Here is a 23360-nt window from a genome sequence, read left to right on the forward strand (position 1 = left end):
GGGCACAGTGACGCACACCTATAGTCCCAGCGCTTTGGAAGGCTGAGGCAGGGAGTTCCAAGTTTGAGCGTAGCCTGGGCAACTTGGTGAGACCCTATCTCAAAATAAATAAACAGGGCTGGGGACGTAGCTCAGTGGAAAGGCCACTTCCTCTCTCCTGCTTCCCACTATGTGAGGATATGAGAAGACGGCCATCTGCAACCTAAAAGAAGGCCAGCACCCTGACCTCAGACTCCAGCTTCTACAACCATGAGAAGTCAATTTCTGCTGTTTACGAGCCATCAGTCTGGTCTTTTGACAGAGCAGTCTGCAGGGATTGAGGCAGACCCCGTGAGAGAGGGCCGAGGGAGGGGATGTCTCCAGGACCCACATGGGGCACCTCAGACCTTAGGAGGGCTGCTGGCCAGCAGGAGTCCTGGGGGCTCCAAATGGCTGCTGAGCAGCAGTCACCTCGGCCTGGAGAGCTGAGGATGCTGCCCAGGAACCCTGTTCCTGTTCTCCATTCTCTCAGCTCCCAAGAGGACAGGAAGGTAGAGGACATGAGGCTAAGCATGTGCCTGATGGGACCATCGCCTTGCTGGCCAGCGCTTGACTGGCCTCTGAGCAGGCCAGGTGCTGTGCAGTACCACTTCCCAGGCCCACCCAGAAGGGACACAGGCCCTAAGCAGACCCCATCCCAGGAAGTCCTCTGGAGGGACAGCTGAGAGGCCCAGGGAGGAGGCAGAGGGAGACACTCCCAGCAGGTCCAGCAGGCCTCCACCCTCCTGGTCGGCTCGCTGGTTATGGATCGTTCATCCTTCTCTGTGGCTTCAAAATGTCCCTGAGCTTCAAAATGGTTTCCTTTTCCTTTTTTTTTTTTTTTTTTTTGGTACCGGGGATCAAACTCAGGACTTTGCGCTTGCCAGGCAGACGCAGCACCACTGAGCTAAACCCCAGGCCCTTCCTTTTCCTTTGAAACAGACTTAGAGGAGAAGCCCCATGGATAAAAATGCACAAGGGCCCCTGGAGTTTGTCTTAAAGGGGGGACAGGAGTGTGATACTCTCCTGCTCTGAGACACTCCCGGTGGTCAGGCGCTGAGCTGCAGGCTTCTCACACCCTGAGTCCTCTAACAGCCGGGCAGATCAGGTCCTGGCGCCCTGGGCAGAGGATGCTTCCTCCAAGCCTGCGCTCTTCCCATCACACCCCTGGCTCCTGAATGCATTCTTCTCTCTTTTTTCCCCCCAAAAAAGTGTGTTAATGTATTAAGTATTATTTTTATTTTTATTGAACATTGACAAATTATGATTGTATTTATGGGCTGCAGAGTGAAGTATACATGTACTGTGATGTTGAAGGTTCGAATCAACTGAGGACGCACTCATCAAATACTTCACCATTGGCTCCTACTGCGTGAGCAAAGCCCTGAGCATGCACGCTGTTGTTCTGACATTATGACATCGGAGGTCTCACAGACCTTGCCAGGGTTAGACAACTCCCAGAGAGGGAGGAAACAATGCAACTTAGTGTGCGCCTTCCCATCTAAACCAACCAAGCAAGAGCTCCTAGAGACCGACGCCCCTGCCCTAACCATCCCATGGACAGGTTATCACATCGCCTGGGACAGCTCCCAAACCTCAGATCTATGACTCTTCAAGGTGGCCAAGCATAATCCTCCTTTCCCCATCTCACCATACCTTTCCAAGGAAAGCTCAATGAAGTTCTATGTGTGTGTGTGGGGGGGTCTCTGTCCCTTGCCCTCCCCTGCCTCCTGGGCGATCCTGGTGCCTGTGTGGCCTCATGTGACATGTCCCCTCCTCTTGGGGTCTGTAACAATCCTTTCAAGGGCAATCATCTCCTGATCTGTAGGCCTCACCGTACCGAATCGTAATAAAGCCTACATTTTAAAATGCACTGCTGTAAGCTCTTCTCTGTGCTAACTCAGGCTTCACCAACCACCCCATGAGGTTCCTATCCTCTTACGGGTGAGAAAATTGAAATGCAGAAATGTTGAGTCAGGCCACATGGGCAACCTGGCTCCATACTCGGGAGTAGAGCCAGTGAATAGTACACTGTTCCAGCCACACAGCCATTGTCTGTAGGGGGTGGGAAGCAGAGGGCTTCGGGTGCACTGCTGCGGGTGGGCCAGGTTAGGTGCAGGACTTCGGGAAGGGGGCCGTTTTCAGCAGCTGCTCACCAGACACACAGGCACACTGCAGGGCGTGTGGAAGGGGGCAGGATCACCAGGGCACACAGCCCAGGGCTAGAGGCTGTCACCTGCCAGGAAAGCACAGGAGGGCAGCCCATGGCCAAACATTTCCACATCCTGGCTGCTCAAGTCCTCTGATCTCAGCCTGGGTCAGCAGAGACAACTGCAGAGGGGGAGAAATGGGGGACAGGGGAGCCCACTGTGCCTTTTCTCCTAAGTTCTGATGCCCATGTCTGCCTGGAGGATGGGCTCACCTGTCTGCCCACAGGGAGGCTGGGCAGGCATCCACAAGCTGGGGTGATAGCAGGCAGACCCCATCCTGCCCACCTCTCACCCTGGCTCTCAGTGGCCACCCCTCTCCACCCTGGCTCACCTAGCCTCTGCAAAGCACCTGTTCCACAGTTGTCCTAGAAATCCTTCTTGACCTCTCAGGAAATCAGAACTAAGAGAAGCTGGGGTCAAAATCAGCTGCACTGAGCCACAGAATAGGTCTGGCAAATGTCCCCTTGGCTGACATTAGTATTTCAAATGCAGACACCAGCCTCACTGGCCCATCCACCTGCATCTGAGGCTACACAGACTCCCCAGGGTAGGAAGAGTCAGGACTGCATGGCCCCAGGCAAACATGTCAGCATGCAGGTTACCGAATACACAGCAGCTCCCTGGGGCTGGGCCAGGGGACAGGAAAAATACATGGGTCTGTGGAGGTCACCAAGTGGCCTAGAAACCTGACCTCCCTGCAGATCCTGGGTGCCTTCCACCTGCCCCAGGCTCACACCAGCTGCCAAGGAACAAGAAGGCAGGTGGTCTTCAGCCAGCCAGGGAGGAGGCACTCAGAGCAGCGCTTCTGACCTGGGCTTAGAAGCTCAAGCCAAGTCTCTAGGTCCCATGGAACCCCCACAGACTCTGATGCACATTTGGGAAGCTGACACTCCCACATCCCCACCTCCTCTCAGAGGCAAAGTGCCATTCTCTGTCACTGTGGGGGGAGGACTCTGCTTGCGACTGTCACCTCTGGAGGCTCCTCTGCTACACCAACTCTGCCCCCTCCCCACCAGCAGGCTGACTGTGCTGCTGGCCCGGGCTTCCTGCAGTGTCCTTGGAGACTCTGAAGGCCACTTCACAGCCCAGTATAGCCCAGGAAGGTGCTTGCTCACCAACTGGCTCCCACTTGAGAGCTCCTCTTGGCCACAGGACCAGGTCCATGCTGTTGGCCTGTCTCCCTTCTGTCCTGCCCTGTCACTGTCACTGACACCTGCCTGCCTTCTACTGCCAAAGAGGGAGCCCGAGGCTCCTCATCCCAACACCACCACAGGACCTCCTGCCTTCCAGGCAGTGACAGCTCAGCTCTCCCCACAGCCATTTCCTCACAGTTGTTCCTCCCACCGCCAGCAGAGCCTGCGACTTAATGAAGCTGTCAGCATCTGGCCCTTCTCCCGCATGCAGAGCCACATCCTGTGGCATCGCTGGACACCCAGGACTAGTGCCTGGGTGGCTGGCACTGCTGACAACTAGCTGCTCTGATTCCTTGTGGTCCTGGGCGTGACTAGGCCTCTCATCCTATACCCAAACTGGGCCAGGGGGCATAGGGATGTGTGGCAACAGCCCTCCTCCTAGGATGCTGCCCTGAGGACCTGGTGGTGCTGGAGAGCAGGGCCTTATAGGGCAGGAAACACTGTGCAAGTCCTTGGTGTGTGTGCTGGGAGGCTGGAGGAGCCGAGCCTCTACATCAGCAGCCACCTCTCTGTGCCCAGTAGAGCTATGCCCTGAGGTGTACGCTCTCCCTTTGCTCTACATAGTTCAGCCTGGAGAATCACTTGGGTCACTGGTGAGGTAAAGCAGAAGCAACAAGTCATCACATGCATTAGGTGAGTTAGCACCATCGGGTGTGACCAGACACCACAGGGCTGCTTTCCAAGGGGTGGTAGGAAACAGGTTAGAGAGGGGTACAGGAGCTGGCAGCAAGCCCAGGGCTATCTGAGAGCACCAGCTGGGAAAGGAAATGGGGGAGCAGCAAACGAGAAGGCACAAATCCCACCAACAGGAGCATCCTGCCTGAGAAAGCAGCACCCTCTACTCTCAGGGACAAGACACCTTCCTTCACCAAGTGGGGCCCAAGAGGAGGCACCCAGGAGCTTGGGGTCAAGGTGAGTCCACTTTGCTAGCCTTGCAGCCCTGTGCACACCCATCTCTCCATGACCCCAAATCCAACCTTTCCAACCCACACAGCTTGGACATTCCCCCTTAGTCTTGACAACCTGAGGAAACGCTCCCTAGACGAGCAGTCCCTGGAGGAGGAAGGCATTGCACCCATAGCCAGCAGTGCTCAGTGGAATACTGGGTGCTTTTGTTTTCTTTTCTGTACTGCTCTTAATTTTCCCATTTTTCTACAAACATACATCCTTTGTATAATAAAAATGTTTGCTTTTTACAGGTTAAAAACAAATCACACTTTTCTTGTAGGACTTGATTCTAACCCATCCTTCCTGATGTGTTCCCTGACTTACCCCAGCCCTGAAAAACCCTTCCTATGCCCGAATAGAATCAGAACCACAAATCACAACTGACTCCAGATGTGTCAAAGACACAGCCAGACATGCTCCATCAGCCAGTGCCTCTCTGTGCTGCCTCCTCTCCCACTCTGTCCCCCCAGGGCTCCCTATTTTGAGTGTAGACAGCTAAAATAATAGGTCCTTGCTCCTGCTGGCTGCATTCTCTACTGATCGCATTCTTTGTCCCAGGACAAACTCAAGCCTCCGTCAGGCCCAGGTGAGGACCTGGAGAAACTTGAAACCCTTGCTCTGAGGGCAGGAAGGTCAAATGGTAGAAATGGGGAAAATAATACAGTGGTTCCTTGAAAAATTAAATCCAGAATTGCCTAGTGATCTAATGATACACTTCTGAGCATAGGCTCAAGAAAACTGAGAGCAGAAATGTGAACAGGAATGTGTACAACACAGAGCAGCGTTATTCATTACAGCCAAAAGCTAGAAGCACCCACATCGGCACCTAAGGATGGACCGATAAGCAACTCGTGACACATACACAAGGAGCATCACTCCAGCTTAAAAGGGATGGAAATCCTGACACATGCTAACGATGTGGACAAAGCCTGAAGACATTGTGTTAATCGAAATAAGCCAATCCCAAAAAAGCACAGATTCTGTATGACTCCAAATATGTGAAGCATCTAGAGCAGCCACATCCATAGAGACAGGAAGCGGAATGGTGGCTCCTAGGGTCTGGGAGGGGCGGGGCACACTGCTTGGGTTTGGGAAGATAAAAAAGTTCCAGAAAGGGTTGCACAGTAATGTAAATGTACCTAATATCATTGAATTAAACACTTTTTAAAACACTTTTTTAAATGTTTAGGGCCAGGGATTTAGCTCAGTGGTTCTGCTGCCTGTCTTGAAAGCAGAAGGACCTGAGTTTGATCCACAGTACCAAAAAAGAAAACATGATAGGGCCAGGGATTTAGGTCAGTGGTTCCGCTGCCTGCCCTGCAAGTGCAAGGACCCAAGTTCGATCCCCGGTACCAAAACAAACAAACAAACAACATGATAATGTTTAAAGATGATAAATGTTATGCTGTATATATTTTTTACCACAACTAAAATAAATAAATAATAATTAAGTAGTTTTAAAGGGCTCCACCCCCCAGGGGGACCCATAGCACTCCAATAGCCCCAGTCTCACTTCGGCCCTGGGTACTCCTTCCCTAAGAAGCAGGGACCATGTCTTTTTCATAGTCACGGCCTGGCATACTGCAGCAGCTCAGTACATATTTGTGGGGTGGATAAAATAATAACATAAAGAAAACACGCGTTCTAACTGCTCTGGGAGTGGAGCTTGGCCCACTCTACAACACCGTGTCTGAGACAGGAGTGCAGGTGTTTCCAGCCACTCTGCTCATCCTGAGTCAGATGGATGAGGACATGACCCGAGTACTTTCCACCCTCCGCCCACAGGGGAGAACAATCCCCCTTGGGTATCTGAGCATCTCAGACACTGTCATGTGGTCATTATAATTCAGGACCGCACCACAGTTGAGCCAGACACCAAAGCAACCTGGGGAATGCAGCCAAGTCCTTGAAAGAGACAAGAGAGGAGATAATAACCTCAAAGGGGGGAGGTGTTAGGGAGAGAAAGATCAGAGGAGAAAGGGAGCAGGGCAGGCACCCCACTTCCAGGACCCTGCACATCTCCGTGTGTGTGTGTGTGTGTGTGTGTGTGTGTAAGGGGGCTGGTTACCTCACCCCAGGCCAAGCTCGGCAGCCACTCTGCCAGGACCCCACCTATAGCCCCCCGGGCTTCTGGGTGCCTGAGAATGAAGCTTTGATTCCAGCTGATGAACCAAGACTATGACACCACCCCACTCCATCCTGAACCCAGAGACAGAGGGGTGGACAGTGGGAACAGGTGGAGCCCTGTGAGGACGGTTTCTTTGACAGGAACAGTGACTCTTGGACCAGGGAGTCTTCTCTCCTTTCCTGCAAAGCGGAGTCTGGAATGATCTCTTGCCCATCCCATGCCATCTACAACATTTAAAACCCACCAGACTCCAGCTAGGTCAGGTGTGGAGTTCCACTCACTCAGAAGCCTCTAGCAAAGCCTTGGCTTTCCCTGTCCCTTCACCTGACCTTCTCTCTGGCTGACAGTCACCCTGCCTCCCATCCCCTCCCAGCAACCCCATGACAGCCAGGTTGGGCCCCTCTTACACTCTCCTCATGGACCTTTTCTCACTATTGTGACAGTGACTGAGCCCTTGGTTGTTTAACATCTGTACCCTGCAAAGTCCATGCCCCCGCCCCGGGTCACCACCCATGAAGAGGGCCTTGAACAAGGCAGGCCTGTGACAACTTGGCAACTTGACACTTGTTTAGTGGATCTTCTGTAATAGAGGGGCGTTTCCCCTTGTCTGAGGGGGTGTGTGTCCCTTACGTCGTGGCCCTGCGGTCCTTACCCAGTAGGGCAGAGGTAACAGTCAAGTGGAAGGATGCATCTATCTCCAGGTTAGAGGTGGCAAAATGAGACTCAGGCCAGGTGACCTGTCCAATCTCCCAGAGCTCCAAGGTGGGAGACCTGGGGTGTGTACTAGAGTATTCAATGCTGACACTCATTTTGCTCCACGCCATAATGTGACTGCTTGGCAAGGCTGGCTAGGCAGCACCAATGTCTGTCTGTGTCCACCTCTACCTGAGCTCCGTGATGTGGTGCCTTCTCTGGAGGGCCCTTCCTACAGCTCCTCTGAGGCTGGTTAGTCTCCTTCCTCCCAGGCAGAGCTCCCAGAGACCTCTTTGCCCCTGGAGCATGGCCTGGAGGAAGGCATAGCCCCCCACCACCACCACCACCACCCCCGCCACCCTGCCCACCCCTCTGCCACCCTGCACTGCTAGCTGCAGAGAGGCAGGTATTTGAGATGGAGGAAGGGGCTTGAGAACCACAGGCCTGATATCCTGGCGGGAGTTCACAAATGAGCCACTCAGCCAGAGGGAGCAACATGATCCATCTGTCACCACATATCAGACAAGAGACCTCTGGGGCCTCTGGGATGGGATCTCCAGGGGCTCCCTGGCCTCTGGCCTGCTTCAGCCCAGCATCAAAACAGCCCACAGCCTCCTTGGCCAGGAATTCTATGCTGTGAAACCACAGAGGGTAGTGGGCCTGTGTACTCTGTTGCTGCCCAGGTCACACTCTTCTCCCTAGCACCCTATCAGTGGTTAGATCCGGCCCTATCCATCACCGTGGAGTTGAATTATTGTTCTCATGGCCTTGCTCCTGAGGGACTGGAGAAGAGCATGTCATCACCCTCTGTAATATTACAACCCCAAGCAGCTTTGATGAACATGACTCACCACCCTTCCAATCCCAGAGAGAGGCTCCCAGGCCTTTCTGTTGGGTAGTGTGATAGCAATCATGGAAATAACAGTAATGACAACCACCGCACCACCCAGTTATTGAACATCTATGTGCCAAATACTATGCCATGCATTTTCTCATATTATTCCATTCATTCTTTACAACCTTACCAAGAAGGTACTCTTGCTGTGCTGTTCTGCAGAGGAGGAAATAGAGGTTCAGAGCAGCTCCCTGGCTGCTGTAACTTGCTCTGGTCACACCATCAGGACACAGCAGAGTTAGGATGATGTGCAAGGATGCCTAAACTCTGTACCCACTGGCTCCACAAAGAGTGTCTGTGTGTGTGTGTGTGTGTGTGTGTGTGCGCGTGCACGTGTGTGGGGGGAGTGCAGGGGTGGGGGGCAAACTCAGGGCCTCACACATGCCAGCCAGGTGCTCTACCACTGAGCTACATCTCTAGTCCCCATCGATTGTCTTGAAAGTAAATGTTACCCCATTACTACTCAACCCTTGGCCCAAGCCAAAATCCAATCCCACCTCAGAGACATAGCAAGAGCTGTGTCTTCACCCAAGGCTGCATGCTGGGCTAATGGCCCTGAGAAAGCAGCACTGGCGGGAAATTTGCATATGATTGCTGGTGGCTGGCTTCTGACGTGCGCCAGCCCCTTTTCTCCATGAACACTGTGCACTCTTTAAGTTTGTCTCTTCTTTCATTTCTCTCCTGATTGCTGTCATTGATCCTGATATGTCAGAGACAGAAATTCCCCCTGTGGCAGGGACCTGAGGCTCAGGCTCAGGCCACTCTGATTAGAGGACTGTCCTGTGATTGACCCCAAGTCACTGCCTCTGCAGAGAGGGTAAGGAAGGAACATCACCTGAGATGTTCCATGCCTTGAGGAATCACTGTGACAGAGGCCTAAGTTAGCAAACTCTCAGGCCAAACTCCTTGCTGGAGTATGGGGCAGCCTGAGACAGGAAGCAGGATGATGCCTGCCCTGTGGGAAAGGGAACATGTCAGGAGGGCAGGGACTGGACAACAAGTGTAAGGCAGGCTGAGAACCTATGCCCTCAGTGCCAGGCTGTTTCTGAGCAGCAAGTTCCCTGGATCTCCTTGGGGCGTGTTTGTGTGAATGTTGCAAAAGGCTCTGCAGAGCTAAGAACAATCAAGTGTGTGTCTCTGTCCACACTCTGCAGGGGACAATGCCAGGGCCAGGGGCTGATGCAGACAGGACCAAGACAGAAAATTCCAGAAAGGGGTGGTCAGGAGCTCGGTGCACATATGTCAGGGCTGCTTTACAGCCACCCCTTCCCATCTGGAACCTGAGCTTCTAGGATTTGTCCTAGTAAGGAAGGCTGTCTCTTTGTATGTCCCAGGGTAGAGACCCCAGACTTTAGGGAACCCTGGTGGCTCCTGAGTCACATGGACACACATATACCCTGGAAGCTGGCCTGAGGGTTCCCCAAACCACCTTCCTGGAGTCTGTATCCAAACTCTTTCTCCTAGTGTAAAACTCCATCTGCCAGGAGTCAGGCTGGATAAAAATTCTGAAGTCAAAATGCTTTCTGGGGGCAGTTTTCCTACTTCACTAGCTATGGGATCATGGACAAGTTATAAAACTCCATGACTCTGGGACAGGGATTTAGCTCAGTGGTTCCACTGCCTGCCTACCAAGCAAGCCAAAGGACCCGAGTTCTATCCCCGGTACCAAAAAAAAAACAAAACTCCATGACTCAGTTTTCTCACTGTAAGATAGGGATGATAACAGTGCCAATCTCTTATATTTGTGGGACCTGAGTATCAGAAACAGTAGTAGTGCTGCCCTCACCTGCTGCTGCCATAAATCTCACCTTGACTCCGTGTGCACTCGAGTGTGTGCATAACAATCTACACCACCTGCTGACTCCCTTTATTGGAAATGCAGCCCAAGCCCCGACGGTTGACCTCAGAGGACTCAGCTCTAAGGCAGAAGCGCCCAGGGAGAAAGTAACCCTCTCAAAGCACCCACAGTGGCTGCTTTTGGGTCCAAGAGGGTTGCTGGACTCTCTGGGAGCCATGTTGGATAAAGGCCACTTGATCACACTCCATGTCCCTGTGGAACTCATAAGCAGATTTTGCACCCTATTAATCTACATCTGTTTGCATGTCCCTGCTGTCAGCAACTTCTGTCTAGAGAGGCAGCAAAGACACAGTGAGGGGGTGTGGGTTTTGAAGCAGGGCACCCTGGCTTTACCACTACTGGCAGGAGGCCTGGCCAAGGTTCTCAGCCATACTGAGCTTGATCCACACACCCTAAGTGCCATTTGTCCCCACCCTGCAGGGATGTGGGGAGATCAGTGGCAAGGTGGTAATGCCTTTGCTGAGCCTGGTATGCATGGGCTTATAAGGAAGGCAAGCAAGCTGCCAGGTGCCAATGGAGACTGCAATCCCAAGCCAAAGCTTTTTGGCTCCCTTTTCAGGCTTGGGTTCTCCTAACAACTGGTGTTGTTTTTTTCTGCCCTTCTTCCTCTATCCTGTCCTATATCCTTGCTGCCCCCTTCAGCTTCCAAAGAAAGTTAACTGTGCACAATGCTAATTCACTCCAGCCTTGAGGGGCAGGGCTGGCCTGTTGCGAACACAACCTCCAGAACCCCCAGCCACCCTGCTGGGCTGTGTCCCCTTAAAGGAAAGAAGCGGGGTGTCTCCTCTGCCATCCAGTCTCCCCATCCTGCCAGCTGACCCCTCTCCCAGCCTTACTCTTACCTCACGTTGTCATGCTTCTGGATGTAAATCTTGTGGAACATCATATCCTCCTGCTTGGCATTGATGTCTGCTTTCATCTCCATGGCAACATGACGGGGAAGGACTGACAGCAAAAGCCGCTCCTGAGGACAAAGGGCTGGCTTCATAACCACTCCTTCTACTTCCTGATGAGTTCCCTCCTGTCCACACTTGTGCCCCTGCAGGCAGGGCCCTGGAAGATCTCTTGGGTTCTGAGACTTGCAAGGCTAGCACCTCTGTGTATAGCTGGAGTCGTGCCCTGGGGCTCCCATCCCCTTGGGACACACTCTGGTCCTTCCCCTGGCTTGCCATCATGCTGCACTGAGGATACTCCCGGTGAACTTACAGGTGTTGAGCAGAGCACCGTGGGTTAGAACCTGAGGTGCTGTGTGACCTTGGGGAAGCCACTGAACTCTGAGCCAAAACGTTTAATGTTGACAGCAATAAATGAGATTCATTCAGTCCCAGTCATCAAATATTTATTGTGCATCTGCATGTTCCAGGCATCATTCTGGGCGCGGAGAGTCTCAAAGCATCCCATCACTTGGGGTCACTGAGCAGAGATGCCATGACTGAGGCTGGGGGGAAGTGGTGTGAGCAGAGATGGCTTTTGGACACCAGGGATGAGGGAGTTCAACTCCACAGGGGACCAGGGCCCAAGCAAGGGAGGAGTAAGCTGACAGTGAAGGACCCAGAGAAGTACAAACCAGCCCAAGGGAGACTTACAGAGGCCCTGATTACCCAGTACATCAGGGTGGTTAAGGGTGCCTCCCTCTGGTGAGTGCAAGCAGAGGCTTCCTTGGGGACAGGAGCTGTGTCTTCTCCAGTGCCATGCACAGGGCCTTATGCTTGGGAAACTGGTAAATCAGTGAAAGATGCAGCTCTCCTCAGTCTGTCTGGTATCCCCAGGCATCAACACACATAACCATTGAAAGCCACCTGACATTTACCGGACTCAGCTACCAGTGAGAGCAGGAACTAAAGGACAATTCTGTGACAGAGGACAACTGGGAGAAAGTGTGCTACAAACTAGATTCACAAGAAACATTCCTTTTTTGTAACCACATCTGGGGCTGAGGGCTAGGTAACAGGGGCAGACAGGGCCACAATTCTAAATCCCCTTACATGAGGCACCTAAGAGCTGCCCCGATGTCTGAGCTCTTTCCTCCAGTTTGCCAAGGAGCAGGGTCTGCCTCAGAAATCAACCTGACCCACCACCCTACTCCACCTGTGCCTTGGCCCTGAACATGGTTTGACAAAAAGCTTCTGCGCCAAATCCCTGTGGATTTGGTGGCATGTACAGCCTGGCCAGGGCCAGAGCAAGTAAGCTACAATGAGCTGGAAAATAATCATTGTCCTGGACAAGGGGTGAGGCCCAGAAGTCAGAGGGGGTGGTCCTCCCATGAAGAGGAAGGAAGGTGCCCAGTCCCAGGCAGAGGCACTGGGCCTGGACAGAGAAGAGATGGGGTCTTAAGGAGTGCCAGGCTTGGGGGTAGGCAGAGCGCTGTGTACCAGAGGTGAGGTGAGCTTGCTGACAAAGGACAGCGGGAAGACTCCAGGACACTGCTGAGCCAGGCTTCCTTCAAGAGACTGTGCCAGGAGTCCAGACAGGGCCAGAGTGAATGGGGACAGTCAAGCCTCAGACTAGTCTAAGTGGGACACCTGGCAAGACACATGGCCACTGAGGCAGTGCTCAAAGGGAAGTGGGGACATGCAGGACTGAATAGGACCTGGAGACACTTTGGAGCTGCACCCCCTCAGGTGGCAGTCTGGATGTCACTGGCCACTGTAACCACCTAGCACACATCCAGAGCCAGAGACGCTAACAGTGCAGTGGGGTCGCACTGCACCAGACTGGCCACGGCATGTGCTCCACTGCTGTTTGGACCATCATCTCCTGTCCCCATGCTCAAAGGTGACTGCCCTGGGGCCTGGCACACATATAGCTAAGGGTTTTGAGGGAGGACCTGTCTGCCAGACCTCAGCTCATGACAGTCCTACTTGGCCCGCATGCAGTGGGAGACCCACAGCCCTGCTGAATGCCACTGTCACTCTTTGGCTTGCTGCCTGCCCCAACCTCCTGTCTGGGAGCTTCATAGCTCCATACTATCTTGTTACCAGACCTCTACCTGGTCCACACACAGGAGAGGGGACAGTGGTGACCCAGACCTGAGTGCCAGCAAGACCCACTCCCCAGGGTGGGAACAGCCTGATCCGAGTCCATGGGCCTGTGAATGGCCAGCCTTCCTGCCCCAGGACAGTCTGGGGAGAGACAGAACTATCTTCCTTTGCTGAACCAACCTCACCCAAAAATGAACAGAGAGGAAGAACCAGGTGTGGGGTGCCTCGGGGCTGACAGCACCTGTCCCCTCTCTTCTCTTGTCTCCCCGAGAGAAGCACCTTAATCCAGAGTGGAAATGCTGACTGCTTTCACCTCTCTGAGTCGTGGGGGGCCTGGTAGGGAGGATGCACCATCCTGCAGCTTGGCTTCTGCAAAAACCACAGAGCTGAATGAGGGGGTCATGGGTGAGGGCAGGTAGGGCTGAGGATCGAACCCTGGGCATCCTCAGGGAAAGCACTCATCTACCCCAGAGGTGGGCTGGGCAGCTGTGATAAGCCCAGCCCTGGGGGGGGGGGGGGCGGCTGGGCCTCACTGTCCTTAGGCTACTGGGCCAGGAGGCCCTCACTCACCTGCTGCTGGTTCTCCCGCTGCGAGTGGAGCCGTGCCTGGATGCACTCCCGGGTCTCCTGGAAGGCCTGTCTCTGGGACACCTCAGCTGGGTAGTGGGTGCAGACACCCACAATGTTGGTGCAGGAGAAAATGAGGACATTGGAAACAAGCTGCAGAGAGAGAGAGACAAGGACACTGAGCTGAGGCCTGGAGCAGGTCCTGGTCACCAGAGGCTTGATCCTGATCCCCCCAACCCCAAACCATGGAGCTCCCAGCCCACATCTTAGCAAACACACACCTAGCCACCAGCAAACAAATGCCAAGGATCCCTTACACCCAGCTTGTGATGCTTTAAATCTAAAATTTCCCCCAGAAGTCTCATGTGTTCAGAGGTGGGGCTTTTGGAAGATGACTGGATCACAGGAGCACTATACTCATGGATAGATTAATCCATTGATGAGTTTATAGATGAATGTGCTGTTAGGAGGTGGGACCTCTTTGCAGGAGGTGAATCACTGAAGGTATGGCTTTGGAGAGTATATAGCTCTGGCTCTGGCACTATTCCCCTGCTTCCCAGACACTATGAACTAAGCAGCTTTGCCCCACCATGCCCTCTTCCGTGACGTTTCTGCCTTAGAGCCAGCTGACCATGGACTGAATCCCCTGAAACTATGAGCCTGGGTTCTCCCTTAGCACTGGGGTAAGGAAGATACTGGTCTGGATTCCAAAGAGCTATCTTCTAGGACTTTAGTACTCAGCAATGGCCCAAAAAATGTTTCCTAAGCTGTTTCTAAGAACATCTTTGTCTCTGGAACCTAAGCTCCGTCGTCACCTCAGGTCTGCACTGCCTGAAGGCTTTTCTCACCACAGCTTGCAGGTGGTCCTGACCCTCAGCAGGGTCCTTCGCCAGCCCAGGCCTGGAGGCCATGGGAGTGCCACGCCAGCTGTGATACCATCTTTCCCTAGATATGTCCTAGTGTGAGCTTGTCCTGGGTGCAAAGAGAAAGAGACTTTCTCTCACTTCAAAGTCTGGCTCTCTCCTGGCTGAAGAGTACTCTGAGCCCCACATGTCTCCTGATGTGCCTGTGTGAAAGGAGCAAGCTGCACAGATAGTCAGCTCCACATCTCTGCTGGCTGCTCCTGCTGACCTGTGGGTCCCACCACCTCCCACCTCAACCCTCCACTCCGGAATCCCATCACCATCACTGTATGTAAACATATGGTGCAAGAAAACCTATTTATGACAAGGTAAGAAGACCCCTGCTGTACAGGAACTTGGAATTCACCCTCAGAACAGGCCGCTGGGAAGTCCCTGGGTACTGCTAAGCAAGGGGAAAGGCGAGAGATCAGGATGTGAAGGCTGGAGGGTATTCTAGTTAGGGGAGAGCTGAAAGGAAAGGGGAAGGTGCCAGATGATAAAAATAGGAGTGAGACAGGAGAAGCTGGAAAGAAGAAAACAAGGAGCTACCTCAGATAGGAAAGGACATCATAATACCACAACATGGTTGAAAGGTTTATCCCAGAAATGAAGGCTGGTTCCATTTCAAATATTCAATCACTTTCTCCATATTAATAGACTAAAATAGAAAAACTATATGGTATTTCAATAGTTACGAAAATTTTTTGACAATGCAACACATACCCATGATTTTTAAAAAATTCACCAAATTAAGAATGGAAGGAGGGCTGGGGATTTAGCTTAGTGGTTCCGCCACCTGCCTCGAAAGCGCAAGGGCCCAAGTTTGATCCCTGGTATCAAAAAAAAAAAAGAATGGAAGGAAAGTCTCTTAATCTGATCAATGACACACAAAAAACTACAGCTAAAAAAAAAGTAACTACAGCTAACATCATATTTAATGAAGACTGTTTTCCCCTAGAACAGAGAACAAAGCAAACAAGGCTGTTTTCCCTCTCATTACTCCTATTTAACATTGTAGAAAGATAAAAGAAAAAAAGAAAACACATAAAAACTATAAAAGAAAAACTCACTATTTAGAGATAACCTGATTGTTTATGTGGGAAAACCCAAAGAATCTACAAAACAAGTACTGCCAGAATTAATATGCCAGTTTAGAAAAGTCATAGGATATAAGCAATTGTATTTCTGTACATTTGGTTTTGCACAGAAAGAAGCATCTGTATTTCTATACATAAGCAATGAACAAGCAGAAGTGAAAAATTTCAAGGTAGCATTTAAAGAGCACCAAAAATGCACAAAACTGGATGTAAAGTATAAATCAAATGAAACATGTACAAGACCTGTTCACTAAATGCTAGAGAACACTGACAAAAGAACATTTAAAAGACCTAAATAAAAATGGAGAGATACATACCATGTGTTAAAAAACACATGGTATTTGTTAATATTGTTTCAGATGTCAAATTTCCCCAAACTGATCTATAGATGAAACAATTGCAGTAGAAACAATGAGAATTGCCACAATAATTCTGAAAAAGATGGATGGAAATGAAAGACATTGCTCAATTTTAAGACTTACTCTAAAGCCACAGTAATTATGTCAGTGCGATACTAGCATAGGAATACAGATATAGCTCAATGGAATGGAATTGAGTCCAGAAATAAAACCTTTATATTTATGGATAGCTGATGGCAGCAGGGAAGGAGTACCACTTATTGAATCCAGGGCCTCTCCATATGCTAGGCAAGTGCTCTAATCCTGAGCTACATCTCAAGCCCGTAGTTAGTTAATTTTCACAAAGATTTTTAAGACAACTTAAGGGGGAAAAAACAGTCTTTCCAACAAATAATGCTGGGTTAACTGGCTATCTGCATGCAAGTGAATGAAGTTGGACCCCTTACTTCACACCGTATACAAAAATTAACTCAAAATGGATAGGAGGGCCGGGGATTTAGCTCAGTGGTTCCGCCGCCTGCCTCGAAAGCGCAAGGTCCCGAGTTCGATCCCCAGTACCAAAAAAAAAAAAGAATCAAAATGGATCAGAGATCTAAATGTGAGAGGTACATCTATAAAACTTTTAGAAGAAAAGATAGGAGTAAATTTTCATGACACTGGATTAGGCAGTGATTTTTGGATATCTATACACCAAAACCACAAATGATCAAAGGGGAAAAAAGACAAACTAGACTTCATCAAAATTAAAAATATCTGCTCTTTTTTTGGTTTTGTTGGTTGGTTTTTTGAGACAAGGTTTCACTATGTAGTTCAGGCTGCCCTTGAACTCACTATGCATCCTAGGCTGGCCTTGAATTCAAGGGTATCCTCCTGCCCCACCCAGCCTCATGCTGGGATTACAGGCATATGCAGCTAGCCCTGGCTAAAATTATCTACTCTTAAAAAGACACTGTACAGGGCCGGGGATATAGCTCAGTGGTTTCACCGCCTGCAAGCACAAGGACCCTAGTTCGATCCCCAGTACCTTAAAAAACAAAAAAAAGACACTGTAAAGGTGGTGTGATGTTATGACTCTGTAATCCCAGTTACTGGAGAAACTGAGGTAGGATGATCATGAGTTCAGGCTTGCATGAGGAACACAGTGAGACCCCAACTCAGGTAAAAAAAAAAAAAAAGAGAGAGAGAGACACACTTAAGATAATGAAACAAGCCACAGTATGGGAAAAATTATTTCCAAATAACATCTGGTATGAGTTATACCCAGAATTCATAAAGAACTCTCAAAATGCAATAATTAGTAAACAAACTATCTTTTTTATTTTTGGTACTGGGGATTAAACTCAGGACTTTGCACTTGCAAGACAGTTGGCGGAACCACTGAGCTAAATTCCCGGCCCCTAACAAAATATCTTTTCAAAGAGTGAAAAATCTGAATCAATGGTTCACCAAAGAAGATACAAAGATGACCAATAAGCATGGAAAGATGTTCAACCTCATTAGGCATCGGGGAAATGCAAATTTAAAAAACAGTGAGATACTACTATACTCTATCAGAATAACTAAAGGTAAATTAAGTTAGCAATGAAAAGAAAAAAGAGCTGCAATACCAAACACTGGAGAAAATTCAGAACTAACACTCCTATACCTTGCTGCTAGGAATGAGAACTGGTACAGCCACTTTCAAAAACAGTTCAGCAATTTTTCAGAAAGTTAAACATGCATTTGCCATGTGACCTAGTGACTTCACTCTTAGGTGTTTATTCAAGTGAAATAAAAAATTACATTGATGCAAAAATCTGTGCCTGAATGTTTATGGACAATTACTCAGCTACTGACACACACAACAGCATGGATCATCTCAAATACATTATGCTTGCATGAAAGAAGCTAGATTCAAAAGACTACAACCATTTGATTCCATTTATATGGCACTCTGGGAAGAGCAAAACTGTGGGATCAGTTGTTTTGTGGGGAGAGGAATGGTTACAAAGTGGCAGCAAAAGGAATCTTCTGGGGTGATGGGACCTTGAGTGTGTTGGTGGTTACCTACCTACATGCATTTGTTCAAGCTGCAGAACTAGAGTGAATTTTATCACATATAAATTACCTTAATGAAAAAAAGAACAAGAGGGCTGGGAATTTAGCTCAGTGGTTTTGCCACCTGCTGCCCAAACGCAAGGACCTGAGTTCGATCCCCGGTAACAAAAACAAACAAACAAAAAAAGAACAAGAGACCAGAAGAGAGAATGTGAGGAGCTGGCTGGACAGGGAAAGGGTGGCCTTTCCTCTTTCCAAGGTCAGAGAGAGAAGCCTGAGGTGATTTGAGACAAGATGCCAAGGTGATTATCGACTAGCTTCTGCAGCATCTCTGTACTAATCCTCTGGGTCTCTCTTGCTGTATGTAATCTGACTCCTCGCGCAGCCGGAAGGCCAATAGAAGCAGAAGGTACAAATCCAGGTAAAACACTGCATAGTAACTCAATAGGGGTCCAAATGGTCTTGCTAAGCTTGTCATGCCTCAGTGCTCCTGTGCCATTCACTAAACACAGAGCCCAGAGTAGCATGGGGGTGCTGGGGTTTAAGAGAGGGTCTTGAGCAAGGGGGATTTTAACACATTGTACCTGAAAGTGAAGGAGATTAATACTACCTCTCACACACATGCACATGTGCACATGTGTGTGCTCAGTCACACCATCTGCTGAAAAGCAGAAATCTACGTGCCAGGTCTTAACAGGAGCTCAGGCCCCTGAGCAGAGACTCCAGTTATGAATAGAGAGGAGGCACTGGAAGATCTGATGGCATTCTGCTTACAGACACCTGGGAAGGAGTCTAGGGTGCACAGGATCTCACACCTTGGCTGTAAGGGTGGTATGTCCACATGCTCCTCTCTGTGCACTACTGAAACAGTGACCAAATACCACTGAGCCTCTTCCCATGGCCTTGGAGGGGGACACACTCTAAAGATAAGCCCTGTCCTATGCAAAGGATTCCATTAGTAATTAATCACAGGCATTCACCCTGAGACCACAACAGCAGATAAACAAGGCCTACCTGAAAGGCTGTTGGTCTTCCCCATGGGAGCCTCACATGGAACATGTGTACATGGTGTGTGTGTAAGACAGACAGACAAGGAGACGGGGTGGGGGTGACACATATCCACATGACACCAAGTAGAACCGAGAAGGGTCAGACCATGCAGCAACCTCAGTTCTGGTGCAGCCCCAGCATCTGCTTTTCACAGGAACCCTGTGGACAGCATGGGTGCAGGTGACCCCCGGACCACACCAGGAGAAACCACACCAGGAGAAACTACACCAGAGGCAGAATTTTTGGAATTCTATATTCAGGAGCTAAACCCAAGGAAAGTGCCCATGAATATTTAATGCTTCTCAAGCCCAAGCACTTCTGCAACCCAATCTCTGGCTCCCCTCAAGCTGCAGGTTTGATCTGGCCCTGTGTGTGAGATTACGGGGCTTGGGTTTGATTTCCTTGTGAAATCAAAGAAATCCAAGAAGCTGGCCTCAGACACTGTTGGCCAGGTCTGAACATCCTGAAATGGGATGACTGATCGAAGGTCCTGCGAAAGGTGCATGGCAAAGAGGGGGAGATCTAGAATAGAAGGAAATGAGTTAGGGAGGAGAGATGAGAAAGACCCCCGTGAAGTTTGCTCTTTTCTGTGGCTCCTGCTCGGGCAAAGTCAGCTTACCTCTGGAAATGTGGCCGGTTCACAGGGATGGGAGAACACAGAACTGCTTAAGAAACCAGATTCGGCCATGGCGGTGGGGGTTCAGTTAAATTTAAATTTCAGACAAATAATAATGTTTTAGTACAGATAGATCCCACGAGATATATAAGATCTACTTATACTGAAAAAATTATCAGCTGTTTATCTGAAATTCTAATGACAAGGACTTTACCTGGCCACCCTATTAGCGAGCCTTTTCAAGCCACACCAGCTTCCCCCATTTGTGACCACCCTCCATGCCTCAGGCTCCAGCACACTCAGGGGGCCCAGCATCCACTTCACCCCACGTCCCTTCCAGATTCTCCACTGTAGTGGTGCCTGCCGCTGGCAAGGAAGTAAACAGACCACCCTCAGATATCAGAGTCTAAAATCACCCCCGGAAACTGCAAGCCAAAGAGGAGAGATGCCATTTTCTACATCCACCCACCGCAGGGGGACCCCAGGGCTGGAGAGTGGCTCCCTTACTGTAGGGTGAAGAAGGGGAAGGCACTCTCCTCCAGGTGTATCCTTCCCAGCTCTAACCAAAGGTACAAATCCTCCCTATTCCAGGCCCTTCTCAGTTTACAAACACACAAAGCTAACAACCACATGAATCCCAAATAAAGGAGCTGCCAAGCCTGCCAAGAGTGCCTTCCTCCCACGCCAGCCTTCATTTGTCCCGCACAGTGCTAGTGGGAAGCTCAGGGGACCTCAGTGCAATCCTATTAAGATGTAAAATAAAATAAATCAGGGGAAAATAAGCTTAAATTATATATTCTTAGAAGACATATCAGCACGGTTCCTTGTATACTGCACCATGCTCAATTAGGTGCTTAATACCTTTTTAAAAAATACGACATGTTTAAACTTTAAGAAAAAAATCATAGTGACAGCTCTAGAATGTTCCTTTACAAAGAATCAGGTTGCTCTATGTGTTTCTGGTGAACAACATCACAGTATCTCTGCTAAGGCTTTTGTGACGAGGTCCTTCAGGGAGACAGCCAGCTCCATCCCTGGGCTCTGGGGAAACAGGAACACGCCCAGCCCTCACATCTCCTCTCCACTGCAGAGGACCTAACTACTCAGAGATCATGGCTCAGGAACCCCCGAGAGCTTAGCTTGACTCCTGAAGATCTCCAGCCTCCATGCCAGAGATCCTTGAATGGCACCTTTAGAGTCACACTTTCTTGCTCAAAAACCCTTCAGGACTCTCATCACCAAGCTCTTGTGCTGGCACCAGCTAATTTGATGTCTCTGGAAGGCACTAATCTATCATATGATCCTAGCTGACTAATGAATCTTTAACATTACTAAAATCAGAACATGAAATACGAACAAAGTACTAATTAGCATCTGTTTAATACATTTTTAGAGGGGGTTCGGGTATAGCTCAGTTGTACAGTGCTTGCCTAGCATGAGCAAGGCCCTAGGTTCAATCCCTCCCAACACCACGAAAACAAAACACTTTTAGGAAAAACAAAATAAACCAAAGTATGAGGGAAAAAAAGTATCTCATAACGCCTGGACAAAGCTATTTCCAGGCTCCAAAATGCTTTCATGTGAAATATTTCATTTCACCCCCATTACATCCTTGTCAGATAAATAGTCAGGTGGTAGCAGGACCCTCTTCCAAGGAGGAAACTGGGGCTCACGCACTGGCTGTGCCTGAGGTTATGCAGCAAGGCGATGGCAAATCAAGACCACAGCTCCACTATCCTGAGCTCAGAGCTCATTCGACTCCACTGTGCTGAGCTGTTATTTATCCCAACTTAATTTAGGTCCAGTTTTGTTTTATTCTATTTAATAATGAAACACTCAGCTTTCTCTCACCCTTGTCCTAGGTGCCCCAGGCCTTCTTCATGGATCTTGGTCACATAAAGTACTACTGATTAGTGACCAACTCCCAGCCACTGCCAGATTCGATGAGCATCCTGGGGCCTTGCCTCCACAGCAGGCTCTCTCCAAGGGACTCCCGCTGACTAATGAGGCCCAGGCATACACTACTATAACTGCTCTTAATTATTTTTTATGGAGATCTAATTCATTTACCATAAAATTCACCCTTTTAAATTATACAACTCAGTGTTCTAGTGTTTCCACAAGGTTATGCAACCATCATCACTAATTCCAGAACATTTTGAACATCCCCGAAAGAAACCCTATACTCATTAGTCACTGTCAATTTCCTAACTCCACCCCACTCCTAACTCCTATCAACCACTAATCTATTTTATGTTTCCATGGATTTGCCTATTCTGGACATTTTATATTCATGGAATGATATAATAGGTAACTTCTGGCTTTCTTCACTTAGCATGATTTTTTTTTTAAAAGGCTCATCCATGTGGTGACTTGCACTATTTCGTTTTATGGCTAAATGATAATCCAGAGTGTGAATCAACCACATTTTATTTATCTTCCATTAGTTACAGACATTTGAGTTTGTCCACTTTGGGTTTATTACGAATAATGTTGCTGTAATAAACACTAATGTGCAAGTTTTTGCAAGGATGCATGTTTTCAGTACAACCCTGAGGGAGGAATTCCTGGGTCACAGAGAAACTCTACATTTAACATTTTGAGTATCCACCTGTTTTCCAAAGCAGCTGTGCCATTTTATATTCCAGCCAGGAATGTATGAGGGTCCCACTTTCTCCACAAGCTCCCCCAACACTTGTCTTTATTGATAGTCATGCTAGTGGAGTGAAGTGATTTCTCATTGCGATTTTTGCTTCCCTTAAACGTATAAAACAAATAGCAATAATGACAAGTGAGATAATATACTCTTGCACAGCTGTTCCTTTAGAGAGAAGTGGACACACTGCACACTTTATTTTTGCTATATTTAGTTAACTATTCCCAGGGAGAAGATCTCATCTTGTGTGTGCATCTCATAGGGAAATAACAGCTTCCACTATAATAGTAATTACATGAACAGGAGAGCCTCTTAATTCATTCAACAAACACTGCTTGAGTGACTTGAGCTGAGCACTGTGCTGGGTGTCTGGGAAACCTCAAAGGTGGCCACCTGGCCCCCATCCTACAGGAAACCAAGGCTGGCAAAGGCACAGGCACAGAAGTGGCTAAGAGGACATAATCACCACAGGCCTCACAGTCTCTGACCTCTATCATCAAGTTCATTTCCGAAACATTCAGTCTGAAAAAAAAAGCCAGAGGAGATAATATCCCTAACATATCAAGTATTTTATAATAGAAGAAATAGAAAGAAATAGAATTTAACAAAAAATGGGTAATGTAGATGAACAAGCTATTCAAAGTAAAAGTACAAATGACTTATAAACACGTGAGATGAAATGTAAGCAAAAAATACAAACAATATTTTGCCTATTAAAATAGCAAAGCTTTTTTTTTCTCATGATAATAGTGCTGGCAAGAATACAATGGAACAACTCCTCCACCCACCCTCACACTGTCAATGGGGATATAAACTGGTAAAATCTTTCTGAAAAGCAATTTGGCAATATGTTTGAAGAACCTTAAAAATGTTCACACCCTTTGACCCAGTAAGTCAGCCCCATCCCGGAAGTCTATGTTTCGGAAACCTCAGCAGCTGGGACAGGGTTGTATGCCCAAGGATGGTTATCAACTTAAAAATTTAGGAACAACTAAATGTTGAACAACTGAAAAACAGATAAATTATGGTGCACACTATGCTGGAATAGCTAAAAGCCTTTAAGGGTTTTTTTTTTTTTTTTGGAAGAAAACACCGTGGGTGATTTTTAACTACACATACACCATGACCCTGTTTCCAAATGCACAGATTTAA

At 49.0% G+C, this 23360-nt stretch overlaps 1 protein-coding gene across 4 annotated transcripts in view; it reads right to left on the reverse strand.

Annotated features, from left to right (window-relative positions):
• The window catches only part of Adcy5 (adenylate cyclase 5), a 147602-nt gene that overhangs the window by 50376 nt on the left and 73866 nt on the right, over positions 1-23360 (reverse strand). For all 4 annotated transcript variants that reach the window (XM_087216193.1, XM_087216192.1, XM_004873619.4 and 1 more), the window contains exons 2-3: positions 13495-13644; positions 10786-10907 (exon numbers count right to left, since the gene is read on the reverse strand). In XM_087216193.1, the coding sequence (XP_087072319.1) occupies positions 10786-10907; positions 13495-13644 (272 nt within the window). The remainder of the gene's footprint in view (positions 1-10785; positions 10908-13494; positions 13645-23360) is intronic.

The sequence above is a fragment of the Heterocephalus glaber genome, unplaced genomic scaffold, assembly GCF_053883595.1.
Source record: "Heterocephalus glaber isolate CG9 unplaced genomic scaffold, H.glaber_assembly_v1.0 deba00000122, whole genome shotgun sequence".
NCBI lineage: Eukaryota > Metazoa > Chordata > Mammalia > Rodentia > Bathyergidae > Heterocephalus > Heterocephalus glaber.